Source organism: Anopheles cruzii, chromosome 3 (assembly GCF_943734635.1).
Source record: "Anopheles cruzii chromosome 3, idAnoCruzAS_RS32_06, whole genome shotgun sequence".
NCBI lineage: Eukaryota > Metazoa > Arthropoda > Insecta > Diptera > Culicidae > Anopheles > Anopheles cruzii.
The window spans coordinates 17,192,288-17,217,129 of NC_069145.1; the positions used below are offsets into that span (position 1 = coordinate 17,192,288).

The following is a 24,842-nucleotide window of genomic DNA, read 5'->3' on the forward strand; positions in this document are numbered from 1 at the left end:
TCAGTTCTGTACCTTTGACGCGTTTATTGATATTCATAATTTAACTTTACATTAACACATTTTGAGCGGGACTTTTCTCGATCGATCGGCACCAGTTGGTGCGAAACTCAACATTTCCACCTTCCTTTCTAGACGCTAGACCCTATCCGGTCGCTGGATAGGGGTGGGTTGAAGCGGTGATAATAACAGACATGAGGAGCATCTCGGGGCTCTCCGGAATCGGTGCTATCGGATCGATAGTCGGATCCTGCGCGAATTCGAGGGAAAGGAAGAAAACCGACTCTAAACGCGAAGCTTAACCTTGTAGATGAATCCTATCCCATACGGTAAATGCGCGGAGAGGCCCGCCACCCCGACGCCTAGCGGGCTCCCCACGCTCTGCGGATGAGATGGGCGCCCTTCTCGGCGATCATGATGACCGGCGCGTTCGTGTTGCCGGACGTGACCTTCGGCATGACGGACGCATCGACCACCCGGAGGTTCCGCACGCCGTGCACCCGCAGCTCGTGGTCCACGACGGCCATCGGGTCGCTGGTGGGTCCCATCTTGCACGAGCCCGCCTGATGGTTCTCGGCGCCCGTGTTTTGCCGAACGGCACACTCCCAGTACTCCTGAAAACAATTCCGGAACGAGTGAGTGAGTCGAAGGCCGAATGGGCCGACTTTTGCGTACGTACCTGTGTTCCAAAGTCGAACTCCTGGCACGCCTTGACGGGCGTCCGGTCCAGGACCATACCGTACGCTTGCAGGGCTTCGGTTTCCGAGAGACGCACGGCAAACTTGATGCCCTCCACCAGCACCTTCACGTCGTGATCTTCCTGCAGGTAGTTCACCACGATCCTCGGATGCTCGAGCGGATCGTTCGACTTCAGCTCGATGTAGCCGCGGCTCTTCGGATGCAGGACGGCCGGAAAGATCTGGACCGCGCGCGAATCGTTACTGAGCAGCTCGCCGACCTGACCCGTCTTGGCGCAGTCGGCCAGGTAGCCTCCGAAGTAGAACTGCAGATCGGGATCGTCGGCCCTCTCCGCATACCGGGAGCTGATCTTCGCCGTTACGGCCGATACCCCTGTGCCGGACATGAGCCCATCGCGGAACAGCAGATACTCCATGGCGGTGGCCCAGTTCAGCGGCGCCGTGTTGGTGTCGTTCAGGAAGAAGTTAATAAAGTACGCCACGTGATTGTGCAGATTGTGACCGACTCCGGGCAGCTCGTGAAGCTGCCGCACGCCAACCTTCTCCAGGTGGGTCTTCGGTCCGATGCCACTGAGCAGGAGAATCTGCGGCGAGTTTACGGCCCCACCGGCCACGATCACCTCTTTCTTGACGAGGATCTTGCGCATGTGCGCATCCTCATCGACGATCTCGACACCGTGCGCCGTCTTGGAGGTCGGATGAACCAGCACCTTGGTGACGGTGGTGTTCAGGAGGATGTGCAGGTTGGGCCGATTGACGGCCGGCCGCAGGAACGACCGAGCGGCACTGTACCGGATGCCATTCCGGTTGGTCATCTGCGCGATCATAAACCCGGTCGTGTTGGCCCCGTTCAGATCCTGCACCTGGTAGCCGAGCTCCTCGCCGGCCTTCAGTACCGAGTGCGAGAACGGCGGATTGTACGGGAAGCGACCGACCGGGAGCATGCCACCGGTCGAGTGGTACTTCGAGTCGACCTCGTTGATCTGCTGATTGTCCTCGGACTTCATGAAGTACGGCAGCACGTCCTTCCACTTCCAGCCGGCGTTGCCCTGAGCTTCCCAGTCGTCGTAGTCCTGCGGGTTGCCCCGGATGTACATCATGCCGTTCAGGACGGACGTACCACCGAGCACCTTACCGCGGGGCCAGTAGCAGCGCTGCTCCGGCGACCCAAGGCACCCGTGCTGCTCCGGTTCCGTGTTGTACTTCCAGTCGATGTCACTGCCGAGGTAGTTCAGGAACATGGACGGGATCTGCGCACCGGTCGGTTCGTCGGGTCCTGCAACACACAGAGCAGCATAGCGACGTCAGCGAAGTCCATTAGCCAACTACCAACCCAATTAGCGGTTGCGAGCGATTAAAGTGATACGAAAGGGGAACAATCGATGTCTGCGCGCTCGGCGCAACATTGCTGAAACCATCCGCGGCCATCGCGGGAAACCCAAGACCCCGCGAGCCCCCCAGAGAATGCAGATGCAACGGCGGAGATCGACGTGAACCAATATTTGTGATACACGTGTGTGTGTGTGTGTTTGTGGTTTGGAAACGCCAGACATGGCATGGCATGGCGTACAGCGGTGCGCGGTGGTGTGAAGTAATCGGTACAAAAAGGTTTCTCCGCATCTTCGGCGGCCGGGCCGGGCCAGGCGTTGGGTGGGATTTTTGCAATTGATGAAGAATTTTCCAAGAGATTTACTTTTCGATTGTGTGCCGCGGTGCATCCCGAACCGAAGTAGGAGAACTGCATCGAACAAACTCACCGCCCGGAGTGGTTCGACGTGGAGATCGGTGGCAGCGATACGGAGCACACACACGGGCGGATTTGTGCCACTTCATGCTAGCGATTTGAGGCTCCATTTGTACTCACACATTCTATGGCGGGAGTATGGTCTGGACCGTGTCTTGGGGGCCATCATAAACTAGGACCAGGAACTGGACCGCAATGCTTGCTGTGCGGATCATTTGCGGTATGCGCGCATCTTTACGCATATTGTTTAAATTGAATTTCAATTGACGCGTCGGTTGGTTTAAAGTCCTAAATACCGCGTTCTGTGACGCTTTGCCAATCGCTGATTATTCACGCGGCCACAGCCACATTTAATTGCCAAACGTTTAATGAGGTTTTCGTCAAAGTGACGGATGCTAACGTTCCACAACATCCATCGTTCGCCCGGCGGGCTGCAATGCGCAATTGATAGGTTATTTTTTCTGGGGCAAACAGTGCCGCTCATCAAGATGCAAACTACATTCCAGTTCTATCTCCGACCTGGCTGAGCTGTGGCAACCCGTGAGACCGTGCTCTGCGGCGTTAATTAGATTATTTTTCGTAATTTCATCACCGTCACCTTGGGCCGCTGGCTCAAGCCAGCGATGTACGCTCTTTGGTAACGAGCGTTTGGGCGGTGTTTGAGTGGCATTTTGAACATGCTCAAATGTTAATCTGATAAACACAACAGACAGTAGTTGTAAACGGGTTGAACATCATTTAACATCAAGGACGATACAGCATCCACACCGCAAAGCGCCGCGGGTTAACCGGAATCAGTCAGCGTCGACCACAATGCTGAGCTGAGTCTGACGTGGCGTCCATTTTGCTTCATTTTTCGTTCCGCGCAACTTCTCCGTTGGCGGTTTTGCACCGGCCACAATAAATGTACCGTCTGTAGACCAAAATGGGGTGAAATGAGTAAAAACCAGAGCACGATCCATTAGACAGACGAATCGCGCAAACGGTTCGTTTTAACCACTTTCGGTCCAAGCTGTTTTGAGGGGGGCGCTCAGTGCATTGCTGAGTTGTTAAACGTAATTAAAACGGGAATTGAACAATATTTGCAATCTATTGTGTTTGTACAATCACCGGCCATTCCCTGGATCGCTGCTGGTTTGACAGAGCGTTATTTGCATACCACATGGGCTGAAAAGCACCGGGCCTAACCCATAAATGGCACTAGTTTTGTTGCATTGATCGCTTTCTCAGTTAGCAGTTAACCTTCAAAAGGAAGCTGTTAAAATTACTCATAAGTTTTCGAGTTATTGTGCTATGTTATTTTCATAACAATGGATCCAAAAGACTTTCGTGTTTTAATGTTGCACTGCTTCTTGGTGGGAAAAAATACCGTTCAAGCGAAGCAATGGATTGAAACGTGTTATAAGGACTCCGTTCCATCAGAAACCACAATGCAAACGTTGGTTTGCTGATTTTAAACGATGATGCTGAGAAACACCGATGATGCAGAGCGCTGTGGACGTCCAAATAAAGTCAGTAACGCCAGAGAAACATTGAAAAAAAAACCACAACATCGTTTTGAATAATCGAAAAATGAAGTTGCGTCAGTTAGCTGACATTGTAAAGATGTCAAATAGAACGTATCAGGTATCAAAACCAACAACGTCTGGATGATTCTGAGCAGTGTTTGGCCATGTCGATATGTGTGGAATGCAACTGGTGAACCTTGTCCAAAGCGCCAGAAATCGCAACAATTGGCGGGAAAGGCTATGGCCTCGGAATCTTGTGATGTGCGAGGTGTAATATTCATCCACTATCTTGAGAAGGGCAATACCAATAACAGTGAATGTTATATAGCTTTATCAGAAGAAAATCTATCATGCAAGACAAGATAAATCGTTCTACAAAAGTGGTATTGATATATTGGAGCGGCGCTGGAATGATTGTGTGTAGCTCTTGAAGGAGATCTCTAACCTGTGACCAATAAAGCCGCGTTTCCCATCTTAGGTTCGGGACTTTTCAGCCCATGTGTTAGTTTTACATTACGTCCTCCAACCAAATTAAAGTTGTTACAGATGTTGAGTAACGAAAGCACTTGGCCGTGGCATTTAGGTGCCTATCGTTTAAACGAAGGGTGGCAAAAGCTCAATTAGATACGAAAATTGAGACTGTAAATTACCATCTAATTTATCATTTCAAAACAGGACAACATAATCAACGTGAGATAACGAACCGATACGAGAAATGATCAGTATCAATGTAATCACCATGAAATCACCGGAACCATGCGACCATGCGCCCCGTGTAATGGGAGTCGTGAGACAAATTTTCCATTTTCGCGACTCGACTCATAAAATCAATTAAACTGTCCATTAACGCAAAACTGGTTGGAAATCGGCCCGTGCCACGGACCGCACCGGTTGACAAGTGGGGTCGATCGTAAACCAACACACAAAATCGATTGCAATTCCCGAACCGAACCGAACCGGAGGCTGCACAAATCGCGGCGCATAACTTCACACCGTTCCGATTGCGAATGAATAATGGAACGGTCACAGTGCGACCGTGAGTGGGGCCGCTTTGCTTTGCTTCCTCTTCTTCTGCACTCAAATCAATCGTCTAAAATCGTGAAAGTCGTGAAAAGCGTTTGTGCAATGCAGCGAGTTGGCCGCGGGTCCGTAGTACCGGGACTAGCCGTAATTGTGCGCCGGCCGGCCAGTCGACCTAGTTCTCAGTGCTCATGTGCTCGCCTCGCTGCGCAACGGCCAATGGCCGAACGCGGTTCCTATCGTGTCGGATCGATCCGATCGACTCTCCGGGCCAGCTGTTTGGCCTGGAGGAAGGCCACCGTTGGAGTGACCGTCTGTTGCACGAGATGCGCTTCGATTAGTCAACCCGCGACTGGGCCACGTTTATTCGACGTGAACACGGTGGTCACATTGTATGCCTGGCCTGGCGTGCCGAGTGGTTCCTTCCGATGGAAGGAAGTGATTCGGTAGGGTTCCTCTGGAACTGCATCTTGCGAGAGTGAACACCTTTCGCGAATTAGCTTCAGCGCGGGGCTTTGTAATCCGGTGGGCAAATGGCCGGTTGTTGGCCGGTGAAAAACATCAAAGCATAAAATGACGGGGAGGCGGCGCCGTTCGCCGTTTGATGTTGCGCATTCAGTTTCGGTTCCGGGTCAAGGTCGGGTGGAGCGGTCCACAGCGGTGCTGCAGTAACACGATAATTGTACCAAACGCATAATGGCGCCCCGAGAGGAATCACAGCCTTGGGCAAATTTGAGAGAAACGGTGTGAAACGCGAAACCGGCACGTGGCAGCCCGGCGACCGTTGGTTGGTATAATGAAACGGTTCGGGTTGATTAGAAAATACATTTAACGGAATAGCCTAACGCGAGGCGGGTCCCCAAAGGGTGTACCTTCAAAAGGTACTCTACTCTACACAGTACTTGGCAAAAGGGTGAGTGAAAGAAAAGTTAAAAGACGAGTTATAGAATAGACGACCCCAGAGGCCAGGTCCCACGCTAGATGCCCGCGGTTTGGTCACATCATTAAGGAGAAGTGCGACTAGAAAGCGACGCGGCTCACATTTTTCAAGCCTTTATTGCACTCCAGCGACCATCAGACTGCCATCAACGACGACTACGACGAACCACGGTAAACAAATAGACGGGCCACCTTTTCAAATCCTATTCGGAGCGCTGACCATGGTATTAGCATGACCTGCGCGGCTGTGGCGGAATGGTGACATTTAAGTTCACTTCACCCACTGGTCCAGGCAGTGGTCCAGGGAAAAATCGATAATCCTTCCCGAAACCAGAATTCCCAACTTGTCGCCGATTCCGGTATTTCAGGTTTACCGCGTCGTCGCGTTGGTCCCGTGTTAAGTTCAACTACTTTCCTGTCTTCGGCCCCCGTGTGCATCAGGAGCGCCCGGAGGAACCCTTGACCATGTCATGTTTTCGGGGTAACTCGACACTCGGCGACTTTTCGACACTCAACGAGCGAATGAAATAAAAGCCGGAGAAGGTAACGACCCCGAAAAAATGTGTTTTTTTCCTTGGGCTTGCATGTTCCGCAGCTTAAGAGCTGCGCTGGGGGGTGGGGATTTGGCACCGCATAAATGTCGTGGACCCACGCTCCATGCATGTTGGATGCAATTCGAAAATCCCAACGGTCATCCGAGAATGTGGGGTCGTGACGGCGACGACGAGCAGAAAGGCCAAAGGCACCATTTCAGCCACGTGTCACGCATTCGTTGGTGCATCGTTCGCGCACGCAGAGCCTCTGGTAGCTCCGGTTCGGATCCGGGTGGCCCAGCTCAAATGGGGATCTAAATGCCAACCGGTAGGGCTAATGTGGATGGTGCAAATCGAGTCAGAGTCTGAATGTTAAATAGACTCGGCCCGAATCGGGCTCGTATCATCTTCACAACTTTCCTTCCACGGAGCAAGCGGCCCTCGGAACGGCCTGCCGGTGATGGATTAGGTATTGACACCTTCGGTCTCGTTACATGGTCCGGGCCTAGGTCGGCCCGTGTAAGGTGTTGGGGCTTCGTGGGGCTTTCCTAATAGAATCACTTGAACCGGTCGTCAACGGATTTCCGTGCTGTGAGCCTCGTTGGCTGCAGAGCCTAAAAATCGAGTCGCACCAATTTTCGTAACTTGGCCATTGTGTTTGTGTAACGCTCTAGCCTCGGTCTCGGGGTATGCTAATCGTTCTGCTCGCACCGAAACTACCCGTTCGCCCGAATCGGTGTTTTAATTCCATTCCGATTCCGCTAATAATCGAAGCGACGCGCGTTGGGCAACCGAAAGCTAATCGTGACCAAAACATTACTGGACGGGCCGTCGTGCAAAAGTGCGAGGCCAAGCGCTCCCACTTCTGCAACATCTTGTTGAGGGCCCCCTGGGGGGAAAGAAAATTGGCGTTCGCGTGAATGGACACGATGCCTTGCTCGTCGTCTGCTGGCGCGACTGAAGAGTGAAGAGGGCTTAGAATATGCTCGGCCGAGGTCAGCCAACCGTGCCGAGCGTTTGCGTAAATGGTTCGCTTTTCGGCGTCACCAACGATGCCATGGCGTAACGGGGTGTACTTACCTGCCTCGATCAGGAGTACCTTCCAGTTCTTGATTTCCGACAACCGTGACGCAATCACCGAGCCACCCGATCCGCCACCGACGACAATGAAATCGTACTCGTAGTCGACACCGCGCGTAGACTTTGCCTGCCGGGAGATCGATAAGGAAAAAAATGGAGCGCCCGCTGCGGTGTCGATCGTCCCTGATCGTCGTGCGTCTGTGGCCTACCTTCATGCGGCCACATGGGTCCTCCAGGTCGCACTGCGACCTAATGAACACCTCCAGCAGCCCCATAAACAGCATGTACTGCGGGCCGCCACAGAGTGCGGCCAGGGTGGCCCCGACCGGGCTCGACATCGGACACGCACAGGTAGACATCGTGGCTATGGATGAGTTCTGAAAGCATAAGACAGACACGTGGTTACTTTCGGCCGGGGAATGCGGGTTGACCCCTGACGCCACACACACACACTTTCGGAGTTGGATCGGTGCCAAACCGATCGGTGCGCCGTGTGAGAGGTAATAATCGGAGCAAGGACGAACGACCGAGCGAGTGACTGGCGATCATCCTCCGCGACTCCGAAGATGGCTGAACACACCACATTGCATCACGGAAACGAAAGGCGGCCTGAGCCTTGCCGATGCCGCTTCGAGCATGCCGCATACGCTAAGTACGGGCCACACTCGAATATGGTCTGCCGAGTGTGAGATTTTACTGATGACCCGTGTTCGGTGTTGAATGTAGATGAGTGGCGAACGGCAAGTAAATGGCCACATCGGAACCGTCAGTGTGTAGTCACGGCACCATGGCGGACAGATCTTTGAATAATGTGCGTTGATTGTTAATTTTGATTTTTATTTGTGTTATGGGTATTGTCTGACTGAGGTATTGACTGTTCTTAAAATATTAAACAACATTCTGATCGGTATTTAAGAAGTCAAATGCTTTTTTATTAATTGTGTTTTTTTTTCATTTCGTCACGTTTGCCAACCGTCATTCTTAATCCAATGCAGAAGATGTAGAGATGTGTTTCATCTTCAAAATAAAATATCATTAATTTTTTAAATTAAATTATTAATGAACTTTCGAACTCATCTTCATATTTGAAAATAAAATGTGAAGACGATTTTCAATTTCAATTTTACGTATTTCAATTTTCGTACAGTTTAGGTTGCAAATAAGTTTGACGTTCTAAAAGTAAAGAAATCGGTAGTTTGAAATCCAAACACTAGAAGGAACATCCTATACTTGTTATTTAACTTTTAGTCAGTCATAGTATTTAAAATTGTGCGGTTTGTCGGTAGGTCAATTATATTCGCTCCAATGTTTAATGGAGGAAACATTCGTTGAGGTTCAAGTTTAGCATTCTTATGTTCGCTTTTCTGATGTTTTTATGTTCTAAAATAAAAAAATTATAGTTTAACGCCATACGACACAATCTCCAGATAAATAAAACGTATCACTAGTAACAGTAGTCAATCATCGAATATTGAATTGGGTTGAATTACTCATTTAATCAGAAATCCAGTCGAAATTATGGCAAAGTTGCGGCGAAGAGAAACAAATATACTTTTGTTTGTTGGTCCGTTAAATAAAGAGAGATTGTATAACCCAAAACAAAAATCGTAAAATAAATCCCCTGAAAAGCAGTACAAAAGACACATCGTCCCCGAGGGGCGAACGATTAACACGACACAGAAACAAGCTATTCCGATGCCGATCCATGACCACGGGTTCCAGCGGTGGGCGAATGACGGTGGAGAAAACACTCGATGCCACCCGCCCCCGGGGGGCGGCGTTCTCGATTGCATCCGAAGTGCATCCGAAAGCGCGGCAATCTCCCAATCGGCCCATCATCGATCAATCTCGTCATATTTGCCGCAACAACGGCGCCGACATTGCAGCGCGCTCGGTTCGGTGGCTCGGTTCGCGGAAACGGCCGCGGTCGTTTCCGCGAACGCGAGATGTGGAAATCGACACAGGCACAGCCGGCGCGCCGAGAAGATGCTGCGGCCAGCGGATGGGGAAAGAGCCAGAGCCGGAGCCGGAAAACCGGCGAACGGTTGGAAAAACATCACGAAACTCAAAACTAAAAAAGAAACACGAAGAACATAACCTCGCCATCCGGCGGTGTACCGGTTTGCCGGAAGAAATAAATTGGGCCTGCATGGAAAATAATAGCGATAATGCAGCAACATGACTGCTAACAAGAGGGGTCTGGACCTGGGCGGCGGTGTGCATCAGCCGGGGCGGCGGTTCCGATGACGTTGCGGGTTGCGTTCGGCGATGGAAAATGTTCTGCCGTGCTCCACGATGCGGCCGGGGTCCGTAATTGAAAGATTTGATAAAATTGCCGGTTTCGGGGCACGGGCATCCGAAGTTGTGGCTCACGGCCGGAGAGGAACGCCACCGATGATTTGCCGAGGCCGAGGCCAGTGGTCGTCGTTGGGGAAGAAGTTTGCGTAACGCCAATGCGCGCGGTGGTGAAACTATCGCTGAAGACGTGAGACTCTGGCCCGAGATGGCCGGGATGGGAGGCCTGAGAACTTTTGCTGGCTGTGCGTGAACCGTGGCTCAAGGCGATAGGCATCGGCGGCTGATAAGGCGCAAGCTTCGCAAGTTTGGCGAATGAAATGTAAATTTATGCTTTATTATTCCGAGATTGGTGATCCGAAAATTTAACGTATGCCGATATGCTTGGGAATCCGAAGCCGGCAGCATAGCGGTGGTCTGTTGAACTCTATTACGCTAAGCTCGCTCCGGGAGCTTATATTGGCTCAATTGAATTAGCTATTTTCAGACCGACTGCGCTCCTCTAAGTACGCTAGCTATTAGACCCAATAAATCTTTCGAGAGGCTTTAAACGCTCCGTGGCTCCGTGGCTCCGTGGCTCTGTGGGCTGAGATCCACACGACAAACTCCGAGCGGTTCCGGACCCCGGCGGGCTAAATTGCATCGGCGCGAAATAAAATCCGCCCCCTTTATTAATTACTTTGGGAGTAATTCCCTTTCGAGCTCATCCGGGTGATCCGGGCGTAGGATGACGCTCGGTAGGCTATCGATTTCCCGGCTGTTGCTCCCAGGCCCGTAGTCTGGGCGCACCGTAATCCACCGTGGGACAAGTAATTGAGCTGCATTGCTGCCGGTGCTACTGCCTCGAGCCCGGGATGCTACCAGAATATCGAGCAGCGAGCGTTCATTAAAACGATGGATAGCATTACCCTGCCGGAGCGAGGTTGCGCCTCGAGGAAGAGATAGAAAGTCGAACCCGAGGGCCATGCTTTCATTCTGGTAGCTAGCAGTGGATGGCCGTGCATTGAACCGAGGTTGCACTTGGGCTATTGGAACTACCAATTACGGCTTCTGGAGTTTGTGCTTCACCTCATCCGCTGACACCGCGAGATGCGCCATGGTCCGTGATTTCAAATAGAGTTGTAGATTGCCACCACAAATTGACCGGTCGGTTGGGTGCATCGAGCATCTCCCTCGGGTGGTTCCACAGTCTGGACCTTCGGCTGGAACATCCAAACCACCGAAACGGTCTGAGACCATCTGCCCGTCAACGTCGACGATGGAACCGCCAGCTCGATTCGATTGATTCGGTCGGTGGCTCGAAGCGCGTAGCACGAAGCAAGATTAACGCTGCCGGCTCGGCAAGATGGAGCAGCAACACCTGACATGCCGTCGTAACGTTTACGGGAATGTTCTTCGATAAGACCCTGCAAGTCGCACCCACGACCGCCACCAAGCCGGCGCTTGATGGGTGTCACCGGAAGCCAACTGCGTGCCACGGCGCTTCTCGGTCTACCTTCGACCTACGAACCTTCCGGTTAGAACGTGTTGACATCGGCCTTAGAGGTGGTTTACACCTTATAATCCATCGTCGAGAGCCCCGGAGGGTTGGAAGGCATCGGGGGCTGAAAGCAATTCCCGAGCATGCCAGGGACGATGATGGAAAATCAATTTCCGCTACAAAACCGCAACGACCATGCTTTGGAGCTGTTGCTGTTTATCGCCGTCTGGTTCGCAAATAGTCCTTCGTACAAGTTTCTTGATTGATATCGGTTAAACTAATATAAGTTTTGGAGTCGCCAGATGCAGGTCTCTGGCCGCTCCTGCAACCTGAGGAGTTATGGCTTGAATTCGATGAAAGAATGTCACACAATATATAGTTTAATCTCACGCAGAGTTCTACTCCTTTCACTGCCATTCTTGATGCGCTTTTTGGTGCGCCGCTGCAATGTAATAGCATGCCTTAAATGTAAATTTTGCTTGCAGTAAAAACGCCCCAAAAAGGAACCACCCGCTTACGGTCTGTGTTTGTTTTGCGTGCTTCCCGGCAGTTGGCAAGGATTCTCTTTCTGTCGTCGTTTGTCGCTAGAAACGTTCCCAAACGCGACCGGTCCTTCCTGGTGTTATATCCGTTTCCTGTGTTTATGTAGCACACATACATTCCATTCGTTTGCTTCGCTGGTCTCATTATGCACTCGCTTATGGCTCGGGACCAGGGCTCGAGACCAACCTATTTGCCACACGATCCGATCCACTCCGATCGGGCGTGAAGTGGAGCGAACGCATCCACCCAAAAAAGAGAGTCCTCGACCGAACGCGGACAATCCGTACCGAGCACTCCGACGGCAAACCGTTCGCATACCAATGAGCGCTGAAATCCGAAGAGAAAAGATTTATGTTTAACTTTTCATTTCATCTTCAGCGCGAGGACGAGGAGCGAGGATTTTCTTTCGCTCGAAAAGCATCAATCTGGATCCGAAGGCGACGGGCTCCGGTTTTTTTTTGCCCCATCCCCAGTGTTTGATGGCATCACCGGCGCTGGCACGTCCAGGGGCGTGCACTGCAAGGATGTATCAGAATCCTTCCCGACGCTTGCCGGCGGGCGTGTTTGCGGATCGTAAAACGGAAAATCGTGTGCGCGCGTTGGACGGGCGAGTGTTGTGGCTTAGTCTCCCCGGATGGCGGCGGACAATCGGATAAGATATCGGTTGAACTTGCAACCTTCATTTCGGCTTTCCTCGGTGTGTGTGTGATGAGATCTTCGGAGAACTCTTTGTCTCGGCCAGCGACAGTCGCAGCACTTCGGATAAGGTGCGAGCTCCGGCGGGTCACACCACCTTCCACATTCGAGTTTATTACTTACTTTCTTCGCATCCCAACCGGTATCGGCGGCCATCTTTTTCTTTTGCAAACGTAAAACGGGCGGGGAATATAAATCAAAAAGTTCAACGCCGCCAGCACCGTAATCGGATTAATGTTATTGCATCCCCCGGGGTCCGTACTTTATATGGATGGTAACCCCGCCGTGGTGGTGTCGGTGGAGATCTCAAGTTTACCAAGTGATGTCGGGTGTGGCTGCTAAACAACCATCCGGCCTACCAGATTCGTGGTTGTCGGAAAGAAAAATAGTTGAAGTTTCAGCAAGATATATAGAATCTTAATCGAATGAGCGATTTTCGTTGCGCTTACGGACTGTAAACTCACGCCCGAGACCGAGTAAGAGGAAACTTTTTTGCCACATGTGTGATGTTCCACGCAGCGGCCCGGCTGAAGAACAATAGACGGAGAGACGGAGAGAAACTTGCGAACGCGCATATGGCCCCCGGGAAGACGTGAGCTGCTTACGCAATCGATCACTATCGACGCGTCGGCAAACGCAAGTCGTAGTGCCGAGAATTGGGGCCAAGTCGACGGACCACGACTCTGAGACTGGGGCCGCCCATGGGAAAAAAGGTAATCACCGGCACCGCGCAGAATGGACCGCCGGGCCCGGGAGTTTCGCGTTCAACGCAAACGCAAACACCAATCAACGGTGACGAGCACGGCGTGACCGACGCCCGAAGTCACCGGACGGATGGACGGGCGGACGGACGGGCAACAGGTTGCGAAGGGGAGAAGCTGGAAATTCCGGTAACCACGGAGCGGCCACGGAATGCACTTTTCGGGGGAGTGCATAAAAGTCATGCGAACCGGTTTTTCGGAACCCCGGTCTGCCCTTGCTACTTGACATTTGTGTGGCCGAAAGAAGCCGAAGCCACCGAAGACGGCGATGCCATGGTGAAAGTCACCGGCCGACTGGCTGCTAAAAATGAGCCAGCTTTTTGGTTCGCTCGCGATTCTCGCTTTGGGGCCTTGATTTTTGTGTTTCCAGTGGCCAGTGCAGCGTGGCCAGGAGCATCAGTGTTTTTGTCGCCGAAAGGTCGGGGGAACGGGTACCGCGACATTGAAGGTGAGTTTTCATGATGCACTTTAGGTTTCTGTTATTCGCGGTTTTCAGGGACATTCACATTGGACAACGACAATAAGACGAACACGTTGCGGGATCTATAAAATGGTTCTTGTAGCTGGGGAAACTAAAATAAATTATTGTTAGGTGTAAAGAATTTTTAGTAAAGAAAGTGTGTTGTTAATAGATAATAATATTTATTGAAATTTGACTGTATTTTCCACATTAGTTTAATTCTTTAGACAAAATCAAATAGAAAAAAGCAATCGAAGAAAGAAAGAGAATTGAGAGCAGTTAACGGAAGATGTGTTTCTCTGCATTATCAAGTTCTTATCAACTGTTTAGGTCTTTTAGGTGAAAACTATTAGAAAACTGCAATTAGCTACGCCCAATTTTTCGCATTGCCGAGTACGGAGCTCATCCATGCTCATAATTTAATCATAAACACGAAAAGTTAATCACTTTGATTGGCACGCCTTCGCAGTGCCAATGGCGAAGCCGTGGCTCTCGCCGTGGTTATGCAACCGAAACAAGCCTTTCATTGAGCCGATCCCATTAGGCCGATCCGTTCCGGTGGTTAACACTTCGCGAGATAAAGTCACCGTTTCGTTTCGATGAGCGATTTCTAACGCACAGTTTGATTGGCGCGCCGCACGGTGAAGTTCTAATGCTCCTTGTGGCCGGTCTGGTTCCGGTGTGAAAAACAAAGCCAAACCACCGTCACCGGAAGCTCGCGATTCGACGCGAATCGCACCCGGCGATGGGGTCGGTTTCCACTTCCGTCCCCTTCCGGGTCGAGACCTCGTCGACCGGTTCGCCACGTGTCTCCGCATGGGGTCGGTCCTTGTACTTCCATTGGCGCACGGTGCCGAGGGCGAGCCTCCGAAACCTTGCCGTTCCGTGACGGTGCCTTCGCCGGGGGTCAAAGCCGTGTGGCGTGTCGATAAAGATGACACTGATGGACGATGATAAACGAGATCAACCCCGGTGTGCGTGAAGGTATGCGCCGGATGGTTCATTATCTGAAGCCGTTGATTATCGGCCGATGACGTGGCGGTGCTTCTGCCCACTAGCTGCCCACTTCCTGCCTAACCGGTCATTTCCCTGACCGCAACGCAACCCCAACAGCCGTAACCGGTTTTTGGCGAACCGCGGTCCGGACAAACCCCGTGTTCGGCACCGCAACCGGTTACCGGGGCGCAGCTGGCACAAGACACGCGATCTACGCTGGGTTCGGGTTTTCCAAGTTCAAGGTTGGCCTAATGAGCTTTCGGATCCCCCGGTGGGGGTCCTCAACCTCTAGTGACACTTTTCACAAGGATGATAAGGTGTCATCAGTCGTATCGCAATCGGACCGGGCCAGGTGAACTAGTCTCGGTCATTTGGAGGACATCGTTTCAGGTCAGACCGAGTAGATTCATCAGCATTCAAGCGTGCAACAATTTGTCACTCATCGACGGGAGTGGGAAAACCCATCGCTGTTCGTCGAAAAAAAAACCCACTGAGGTCCATGCCGCGGGTTTCTGTCTAATCTTGACCTCAACCATCAGCTGGCGACGAATCTTTATAGCGGTCCCGTGCAACCTGCCAGAGCTGGTGGTCAGAGCTTACACAGACGAACCCTTTTTCTGTCCCCGATCGAGGTCATCCGAAACGACAACCTGTCCGAAGGCGAAGAGGAAAGCACTCTGTCCACATCTTTGCCGCTTTCAATACATTATTGCTTCTCGTCGACGGGCGGTGTGGTTGCACGGCCGCGAAATGACCGTCTCGGGGACCTGCAGCCGATGGAAGTTTCTCCCCAGGCACAGCCTCCACGGATAACTGTTCTCGCATACCGTGCTGGGTGTTGGGTTGGGTGTCTTTTTTTTAGCAGCATCACCAGCTCGTTCCTTTCGAGATGTTCTGCACTTTCCGGAGACAGGTTTCTGGTGAGTATCGCTCAGCGTTTCCACCAGCGTACGGGTCGAGTACAGTCAAATGCGGCGCCCAAACTGGTCGCGGCGCTCCGAGAGTCAAATATTGTTTGCCTAACGGATGTCGGCTAATTATTTTAATGTCTGCACTTTGGTTTCGTGTTTCCGAGCAAACACTTCTGTCGCTGGTCATGGGCCGACATGGGGTGCCGAGATGGGATTAGCGTTTACCGTGTCGTTCCGCCCGTCGGTTGGCGTGAATGACGTCGTCGCTATTTTAAGACCTGGACGTGGATATTTTTTCTAAACTCCAGACCGACATAAGCAACAGCCGATGGGGGCTAGTGACCTACAGAAGTGTCCGGCAGACGACGGCAGCAGAGAACCGCTTATCGGTTAGGAAAAATCGCCAAACACCTTTTGCATATTCATCGATCTGGCGCCTAGAGTCGGCCGGGTTCCTTTCCTAGCCGCCCTAGCCTCGAAAGTGGGTCGATTCGCTTTCGGAAGGAAAGTTTTGTTTACGTTGTGCCGAGTGTGTCTAGATGATGGAACTTTGGGTGCCGACTTTTCGAAACTTTGTCGCCGTAAATTGACGAAATTCAATTCGTAGCCCGAGCGAGAGAGAAAGTTCGGCGCTTCTTTCGATTCGATTAGGAATTTATTAAATTCTTCAAGCACGTTCCGGAAATGTGGCAGTTCCGCGAGGGCAAAGTCTTTTGGAGGTTAGCGAAAGGTGATTCCCATTTTAATCAAAACACGTCAAACACGAGCACAAAATGCCAAATCATTTGCCGGCCTGTCGGTAACTAATGCGAATAGAATTAAGACACCTGGGTACAGTCTCGGGTGCCGGGTGGTTATCTGCCTTCCGTTCCGACATTAAAACCGAACCATCCGCAAATCGACCGCAGAGCGCGGGCTTTAAACAACGTCAAACAGCACCGTTAACGTTTTATCATCCCGGCTACCGGATCCGGAGTGATTAAGTTGTTGGAACATCCTTTTAAGCTCCACATCAAACGACCAGGCCTCCGGTTTCAATTATGAAACGGATGAAAAAGAACCCCGAAATAGATTCAATCAATGCAAAAGTCGGGCCGGTTCTTGTTTTTTTCTGGCCGTTCTAGAACGCCACGCGGCAACATACCCGATAATGATCGGCATGATGGATTGTTTTACAGTCCCGGCCCCACACGGAACATGACACTCAATTTGTACGGAGCGCGCCCGCGCTATCGGTAGCGCCGTGCAATTTATCATTCTTTGTCCGACATCGTTTTTTTTTGCTTACCCATCATCGACAGACCGCTAATGATCAGTGATTACTCTTGTTGCAGTCACCCGTATTTTTTGCGATTCCTCTGTCAAAGTCTCACCTTTGGCGAGACAAAAAAATGATGCTGCCACTGCAATCCACGGCACGGATTACATAAGGTCACTAGGGTTTGGTCATCGGATCGCAATTATTGCATGCTACCCTGGTTGCTAGGTTCCCTGGTCCCCGTCACGTTCATCGCTGACGCTGTCACGTTGGTGGGTCAGCAAATAGAACAGAACGAGGGGAAAATCCGGAGCCAGACTGGATTCATCACGAATCGGTCATCGTAATTAGGTTAGGTTTCGACTTTGGCTAACCTGTCGCGACTTTTCCGACGTTAATGAGCACAAGTTGGGCGTTACCCTCGGTCACTGACTTCAGTCACTGTACCGGGAATTCATTAGACGAGGACATCCTGGCGCGGCTATCCGAGAGCTCGAAAGGGCTATAATTAAGTGTACCGCTCGGGATACGTGTCCAGATCTCACCGGACCGGACGTCCATGCGGCACTCAGAGACCAACATCGGCTGCCGCTCTGAGTTCTGGGCCACAGACCGGAAGAGGACAGCTTTAAGCACAACTTTTGTCGTCCTCCGTGACAGTTGTCGTTGCCCTATAAGAGCTCCCACCCGATGCGAACGATGTCCTGGTGGCGCAATGAAATCCAACACCAGCAACCTGGGACGAGCACCGGGACAGTAACGAAGCAAACGAAGTTTTATCGGTAAAGTTGAAACGTTGAGCAAAGGAAAGTTTCGCACTGCCACACGGTTGCCGTGGCTGGAAAGCGCTGCGATGATGATGATGATGTGGCACCGGCGTGCATAAAATGGTCAGTAAAAGTCGGTAAAGATAAAATAATAACTACACTTCGAGGCGTGGATTGTGCACGCTGCGGGCAGTAAGGAACCTGAGTTAAGGAAGGTGTCTAAACTGCGATTACATCTTAGTTTGTAGGGATCTCGACGCTCGGTGTGGCTAATCTGGGAGTTCTTCAAACTCGAGAGGACATTGTAACGCTCCGGTGCGGTGTCACTGACAAATCGGACAGCGGATCACTTCAGGCCGGCTTACGTAACGGGGCAATAAAAGTGCCATTAATGCTGTTCACAACATTCAAACATAAACTCGAACACGGGCAGATTCACTGGGCCACCCACTCCGGCCCTCGCGGAGGGCCCATAATTTCCCGACGAGAAGTCGAGAAAATCATAGACCGCTGCCCGCTGGAATGATGTTTTTTCGTTTCATTATCTAAGTCTAGCCTTTGGACAACCCACCCACCCATTGATGACACCGCGATCTTCCGTCTGCGCGGGCAGGGCCAAGGGTCTCCCCGGATCCTGCTCCTGCCCCCTCCCACACCCTCCCGGCCCGAGGCCAGTGGGAGGTTTTGTTTGTAAATAAACCGATTCCCAGGTTAGCCCCAGCGTGGGGCTTACGAAATGCCGAAGGGATTTTCGGTCCGGCTCCACGGTGAAGAAGAATAATTTTCCAAAACAATTGCCCTTCTGGGCTGTTGTGGTCTGGGCCTCCCCCGGCCAGCTTCTCGATGTCGGAAAATTAGCATTCCTCGTCGCCACGCCACGTCGGTTACCTAAGCGGTCGGCCGGCGCGCTGCGCACTTATTAGGCGATCGGGCCGTTTAGAAAACGGGAGGTCAGCCCGCCCGCGGAATGTCGGAATTGATCGTCGGCCACCGTTTCGCAAGGCAGGCAGGCAGAATTACACCTCACCGAGCGACGGTGGCGACCTGGTGCGTCTCGTAACCAGCAAACAAAGGCCCCCATAATCAGCCCCGCATGCTCCATTTCTTTCCGCCTTCCGCCGGCTAGCATAAATCATGCGCATCATCTGCGCGGATCGTCCGGAGTCAGCGTGCGGTAGTGCGGCGATCCCCGGAGTGAATGCTCGTCGCCGTCATCGTCTTCGTCGTCATCGTGGGGAGATGATTAAAAAACAAAATGTAAATTGCCATTGGGCTCGTTAGAGATGCTTTCCGAAAACAGACACCCTCCGCCAGAAAGTGTTTTTACGCGCCCCCCGCCCCGGACAACATCCGATTCCCACGGGCTGCGTGGAGGGATGGAACTGTCGCTGGCACGGCAAACGTCACCGGTTGCGCGGCCTGAATTATAAGTAAACGGCGGGAAATGCGGGAAACTCGCCCCAACCTTCCGGGATGCGGCACGAAATTCACTTTCTCGCACGGGCCGGGCCGGGTCTGCTATGATCGGTATGCTGTTGTTTGGTATACTAAAACCCATTCTTGGAGTCGTGCCACGGGGATTTGTCGTTAATTTCTACGGTGTGGAAAATATATCTCGGCACTTGGTCGAAAATTTGGTGAAGTAATTGTTTCTTTTGCAACAATTCAATTCAAATGCTGTCACAATCGCGACGATAGACGCCCTCTGATATTTTATTACGTGCATCACGTCAAAACGCACACGTCAAGATAATGTCTTTTGGTGGAAGTCCATTTCTTTTTCAAGCGAACTTACATTTCATCTCAAAAATGATAATCGTTGGATCTTTGATGACATTATAGTACTGTAATAAAAAAATAATAGGAAACAGAGATCTTTGACTTTCGTGGTGCGTCATGAAATCCTTCCAAATGGCACAAACTGTCAACAACAAAAACGAAACGTTTGCGTAATTCTGTGCGTCAAAAGAGACTCGATTTGTGGAGAAACAAATCTTAGTTTTTCGTTTCTAGAAGCGAGGTTTTTGCATCACATTTTCGAGATCGTTTCGTGATCATTTCGACTCAAACTCGATTCAGATCGTTCCGTAGTTACACACCAGACCGTAGTCAGCCTTCGCCCGCGACTTAGCATCATGTGACCTCTGGTTATTCGCTAAACTAAAGAGGCCGCTCCATGGATACCGTTTAGAGCCGAGCCGTGGAGATAGTAGTCGAAATGGAGAATGTGTTGAAGGCTATTCCTAAAATGAACTTCTCGGGCGGTGTCGAAAATTGGTGCAAATTTAGCCATAGATGTATTGCATAGAGTCGGGATTATTTAAATGACATAGATTTAGAGGAATTAATAAAGAATTTTTGATTCGAATTCGCTTATAGAATTCCCAACATGTTTTTCCACATTAGTATAGCTCAGATTATATTGTATCTTTTAAAATAGTATATACGTTTTAAATATACTATCATAAACTAATTCGTAAGATTCGAGCAGTTTTGGCCGCAAATACAAAAAAAAATAAGCAGTTTGTTTTGGTTTATCAAGATCAGGTAAAAGTAACTAAGCCCTATACTAAGTACTTTAAAGGGTTGGAACTAATTCGAGTCACGTCTCTTTCAGTCGATTAACATGAAACATGTTTTTGACTTTTGTTACCCGAATCTCCATGTAACATTCCAAGTGGAACGCCACAGTTCGTGACTTAGAAAAGGGTGCCGTTTCGGCACGTATTAACCACCCTGTATCTTCCGCTTTCATCCGACGTCATCCTCGAGAGTGCCATCCGACCTTCGACCACGACCAGGCCAGGAAGGGGCTTTCGATTGTGTTGTTTCGGAAAAGGCCATCTCCCCACAGGTCCCACCGGTTTCCGGATCGTTTTCGAGAAGATCGTCTTCGTCTGATATCATCGGGCATTGTGTCTTGAGCGAACCAATCGTTCATAACGAAAATTTCCATTTCGCGTGCCCACCATTCCCAGCCCCGCATGTTGACTGCCTTTTCCGCCTACCGAACTCCAACGGGGGCCCCTAAAATGTGAAACAATTTGAAGCGGGAAATGGCTGGCGAACCTAACCTAACCCAATCCGTCCGTGCCGTTGGGTGACGCACCGGGAAAGGGTTGTTTGAATTTTCAAGTGGTGTTTTAATTTCGTCTCCCACCTCCCACCGGTGCTCCTGCTTATCGGATGGCTACACGCATTAGGCGGCACTTGGAAGGCATGAAATTATTAATCCAAACACTGGGCACCGCACACGGGCGCGTGCGGTGCCATCCCTTTCTAGCGTTGTCTGTGTGTTTTTTCCACTGTGTTAGTAAAGGAAGTGGGAAATGCGACACACAGCACCACAAAAAAAAACAATAGTGCCGTGCCGCCCGCTCCGTGGTTTGCTAATTAGTTCGGTAACGGCGGCGCCACGGCGTGTGTTTTGCATTGCTCGCGGCTCGCGGCGAAAGGGAATCCGAAAAATGCCTTCCAGCAAGCCCGCCGAGGAAGCCGCCACCCCTTTGCTGGCTGGGCCACGTTAGCATAGAAAGCAGTGCAAAAAAAAAAAACAAACGGAGCCCGGAATTATGATGGAAAATTCACCTGCTTCACTGTCTTTCTGCTTCTTCCGGCTGTGGCCGCACCAGAAATCACGCGGGCGAATCGTCTCGGTCCGGTGTCAAGGTGGCGAAACGTCGCCGAGCGCAACAACGGTTATCGCACTTCGCGAACTTTATGTCACCCGCGGTGCTGATACGCTTCGTATAGTTTCAGGCTTTTTTTTTGCCCTAACAGCACTTGGCACTCACGATCGATTTGCTTCACCGAGTTCTGGAGGTCCTGCGGTCAGTTCTATGGCACAGCGGCACAGTCCATAAACCCAGACACACTCCCGCACACACACACACACGAGCACACACACACACGCAGCTAGTTCTCGTGAGATGAGGGCCGCATCGACCACAGTACCGATCCGCTTGGCTACACCCGATCGACTGATCGTTCCGAACGGAAGGCTCCGGAACCAGGGCCAACAGTCCGGATCTTCTCCAGAACCGATCACCACACGCTTGCAGTCCGGTTCCACCGACGGACTGGAACCACAGGCAGATAGAGAGGGAGAGAAAGAGAGACCAAAGGGAACACTGGCAGTGGGCCGTGGGCTCTGGGCAAGACCGATCGCACAACCTACTCCGGCGAGCTTTGGACAGCGACTGACTGGTGGCTTATTAGTGCGTTGTAGTTTTCTTTGCGCGGTTTCTTAACAATTACTGCTGCGCGGCCTGGTCTTCTGGCTGGCTGGCTGGCTGGCGGTCTTCACCCACCGGGCCCCCGTTCTATGCTGTGCCAAAGCTCCGCTGTCTCGCTCGCACGCCCGCAGCCTTCGGGGAGGTTTCACGCGATCTGCAGAAACCTCGGCGTCGCGCGCGGAGGCTGCAAAGAGTCGAGGTGCCGTTTTCGCAACGCATTATCACGAAGAACGGGACAGATAGAGGCCCCTCCCGGGTACCGAGTCGGTGCGGGAGCCGATCGGAGAAAGAGACCGAGTGTGGCCGGGGGTTGCCTGCCGTCGCGGCGTGACCCGGGAGATCGCGCGATCGACACCGACGGGGCTCCGGTTCACTGCGCGAAGGCGCTTGGCTGGAGTTACTTCTGGGGAGTTCAGTTTTGGGCGGGCGGGCCAAGATCGCGAACCACGTATTGCACGTATTCTGGATGGAAACGTGTTGCCGCAACAAAACCCTTGGCTATCGGTATCTCAACCGATCGTTGGCTGCCTCGAGCCGGAGGTTCGTCGATCCGGCCTACACATTTTCTGTGGCCGGATTGTTGATAAGGTAGACGGCCAGCAGACCAACTAGTGTCTCGGGACGGTTTTGATTAATGAAGGATCGCTGATGTGACCCAATTCTTCATTCACGTTCTGTCCTCATTGCAGAACCAACACTTTCTTTGGCCGGTTTTCTTTAAGAAAGTCATTTATACGCGAGGCTTAAGTGGGACAGGTTTTAGAAATTAGGCCTAAGGAATGCTAAGTGAGTGTCTGAAGGAATTTAATCGTTTGGTAGCCAATAGCGGAGGCTTCTGACGATTTCTAGTCGGCGTACTTTGGGCGTTAGGACCATGTCAATCCTTGGGTTCTGAAACCCTTGAAAACTATGTCCCAGGCCACTTGCTCGTTAGCTTAAAGTATACAAAAATACGAAGATCCAACCGAAAATAATGTTTGAAGAAATATTTACAAATCGTCTTTAAATGGGTTGACATAACGCGGATGGATCACCTGATAATTAATGGGACGATAGCGGAGCAATAAATTAATAATCGAATCAATCCCGCAGACCGTGCGACAGTTCCATCGTTGTCACCGCTTCCAGCCAGTTTGCAGTTCGGGCTCCCGAATGCGATAATGGTGTTTATTACATGGCGGCAATTAAAAGCAGTCGTTTTACGGTCTTGGCGGCAGCATTTTGGCTTTCCATGGCAATCTCGTTGCGTCACCCCATAAATTGGCTGGCTGTTTCTTCGATTTCCCCAAAAACAAATCCACGCACCCGCTTCCGAGTCGCGGGATTGTGAGAACTGCAGGACACCGTAACGATGGTCACCTCGGCTTCTTCGGTACAAAAGTCAAACGAGATGATTAATTAAGACATTCCGCGAATCGGTGAGCTACGCAGCCACTTTCGTGATACCATTGCGAGCGCTGAAAGTTTGGATCAAACCGCGGACTGTCAATTTTACGCTTGGCCCCCCAGGGTTGATTTTTAATTTCTGACAAGAGAAGCGAGCTACCACACAGCCCACACCGTTTTTCCCACACTGGGCCCGGGCTGGAGGAGATGATGACGAATCTCATTACCAAACTCCAGTGACTGGTTTCAGTTGCGGGCTATCAAAAGTGTGGCCGCAACCGGCCCGCCTCAGGGCTGCCTCAGGAGAAAAGCGCCATCAAAACGGGCACGCATCTCAGATCGGTTTCAGCTATTGGCTCAAGCATCGGCAATCAGCAGTGGCTGGAAGCAAGGATTTGCAACACGTTTGGGAGTATTTCTGCACACACAACCGCCCGGCGGGTGGTGGTACAATGGCGGGTACCGCGTCGTCAAGATGCAGCTTGCATTTGTTTAATCAACATGCACCCGGGGGTGGGTCTCGTGTGCGGATGCTCCACCAGGGAGCCCTGGACCGAGGTGGCTTCGTGCAACGTATGCGCGCCACTCGGCAGTGGGAATTTCGTTATCAATTCGTAGACAATCTCTGCCAACGTGACCTCACGTGGGTCACCGGTGGGGTACGGCGGCGCCCGTAACCGGCAGACCGGGAATTCCTGGAGACGGGATTTTGCAGCAATCGCCTACCGCTCGCAACGGCGGATATTTCCGATCGTATGTTTGATTTTGATTGGCCCGTCGTGACTGGAAACGAGCAAAACACGGAACGGATTTTTCGTGCAGATTAGGATTCTTGTTAGCTTTGGTTTGTTTAGGGTGGAAGCCACCGGAACCAGTCAATATATATGCTTCACACAGTAATTAACACTTTTCAATATTACGACTTTCAGTCACGAGTAGCGCTTGTGATTTACAGGTAAACAGGAACAAATGGGCGGTCGATTAGAATCGTTATCTCCGTAAGATTAGAGTAGAGTCGGTAGAGTTTTCAGTATGATGTATGAAGTTAAACATTGTTAATCGGATCTAGCAAAAGTACTCGATCTTTACGATGGCAACAGATCAATAACGACCGCGGGCAACAGCTCAATACTCGTTCGGAGTAATAATTTGTTTAAATTAGCGTCCATCATTGATGTAATCTGAATCGCAATACTCATAATTAATTATTTCTCCATTTGTAATTAGGATCAAAGGGAGTGTCAAGTATATTTCTTTTTGATCACATTAAAATAAATCATACTTTTGGCTTTCCTTCGTTCAATTACCATCCCATAGTGAAAAAGCATGAAGCTCACGTAGTTCCCCGTTTGCATACTTTTAGGCGTTGCAGCAAAAAGTGATTTAATTTACAAAACAAAAATGAATAGAAATTTCTTATCCCTTCGGGTATTTATGGTAAAAGCCACACATAAAAAAAAACAAAAAACACAAAATGTTGAATTTAATCAAAATACATGCAAAGAAAACAAAAACGTCGAGAAAAGTCTATCTTA

At 51.0% G+C, this 24,842-nt stretch overlaps 1 protein-coding gene across 2 annotated transcripts; it reads right to left on the minus strand.

Annotated features, from left to right (window-relative positions):
* Positions 1-9: 9 nt before the first annotated feature.
* Positions 10-21,449, minus strand: LOC128269670 (glucose dehydrogenase [FAD, quinone]). Of its 2 annotated transcripts, none has more exons than XM_053007053.1 (5): positions 21,275-21,449; positions 7,729-7,896; positions 7,520-7,646; positions 677-1,971; positions 10-611 (listed from the first exon to the last, which is right to left on the minus strand). In XM_053007053.1, exons 2-5 carry the CDS (start codon positions 7,876-7,878, stop codon positions 360-362), a joined length of 1,824 nt encoding a protein of 607 aa, XP_052863013.1. In that variant the 5' UTR covers positions 7,879-7,896; positions 21,275-21,449; the 3' UTR covers positions 10-359. The 2 variants fall into 2 exon arrangements, with proteins under 2 accessions (XP_052863013.1, XP_052863014.1); XM_053007054.1 differs by lacking the exon at positions 21,275-21,449 and adding an exon at positions 13,517-13,523 and having other exon boundaries at positions 7,729-7,883.
* Positions 21,450-24,842: the final 3,393 nt, after the last annotated feature.

What these genes read in the sequence shown, in the direction of transcription:
- LOC128269670 (XM_053007054.1), bottom strand. An exon ending in ACCCATGTGGCCGCATGAAG is followed by an intron (nt 7,647 to 7,728) that starts GTAGGCCACAGA and finishes ATCTCCCGGCAG; the next exon opens with GCAAAGTCTACGCGCGGTGT. An exon ending in GGTACTCCTGATCGAGGCAG is followed by an intron (nt 1,972 to 7,519) that starts GTAAGTACACCC and finishes TGTGTGTTGCAG; the next exon opens with GACCCGACGAACCGACCGGT.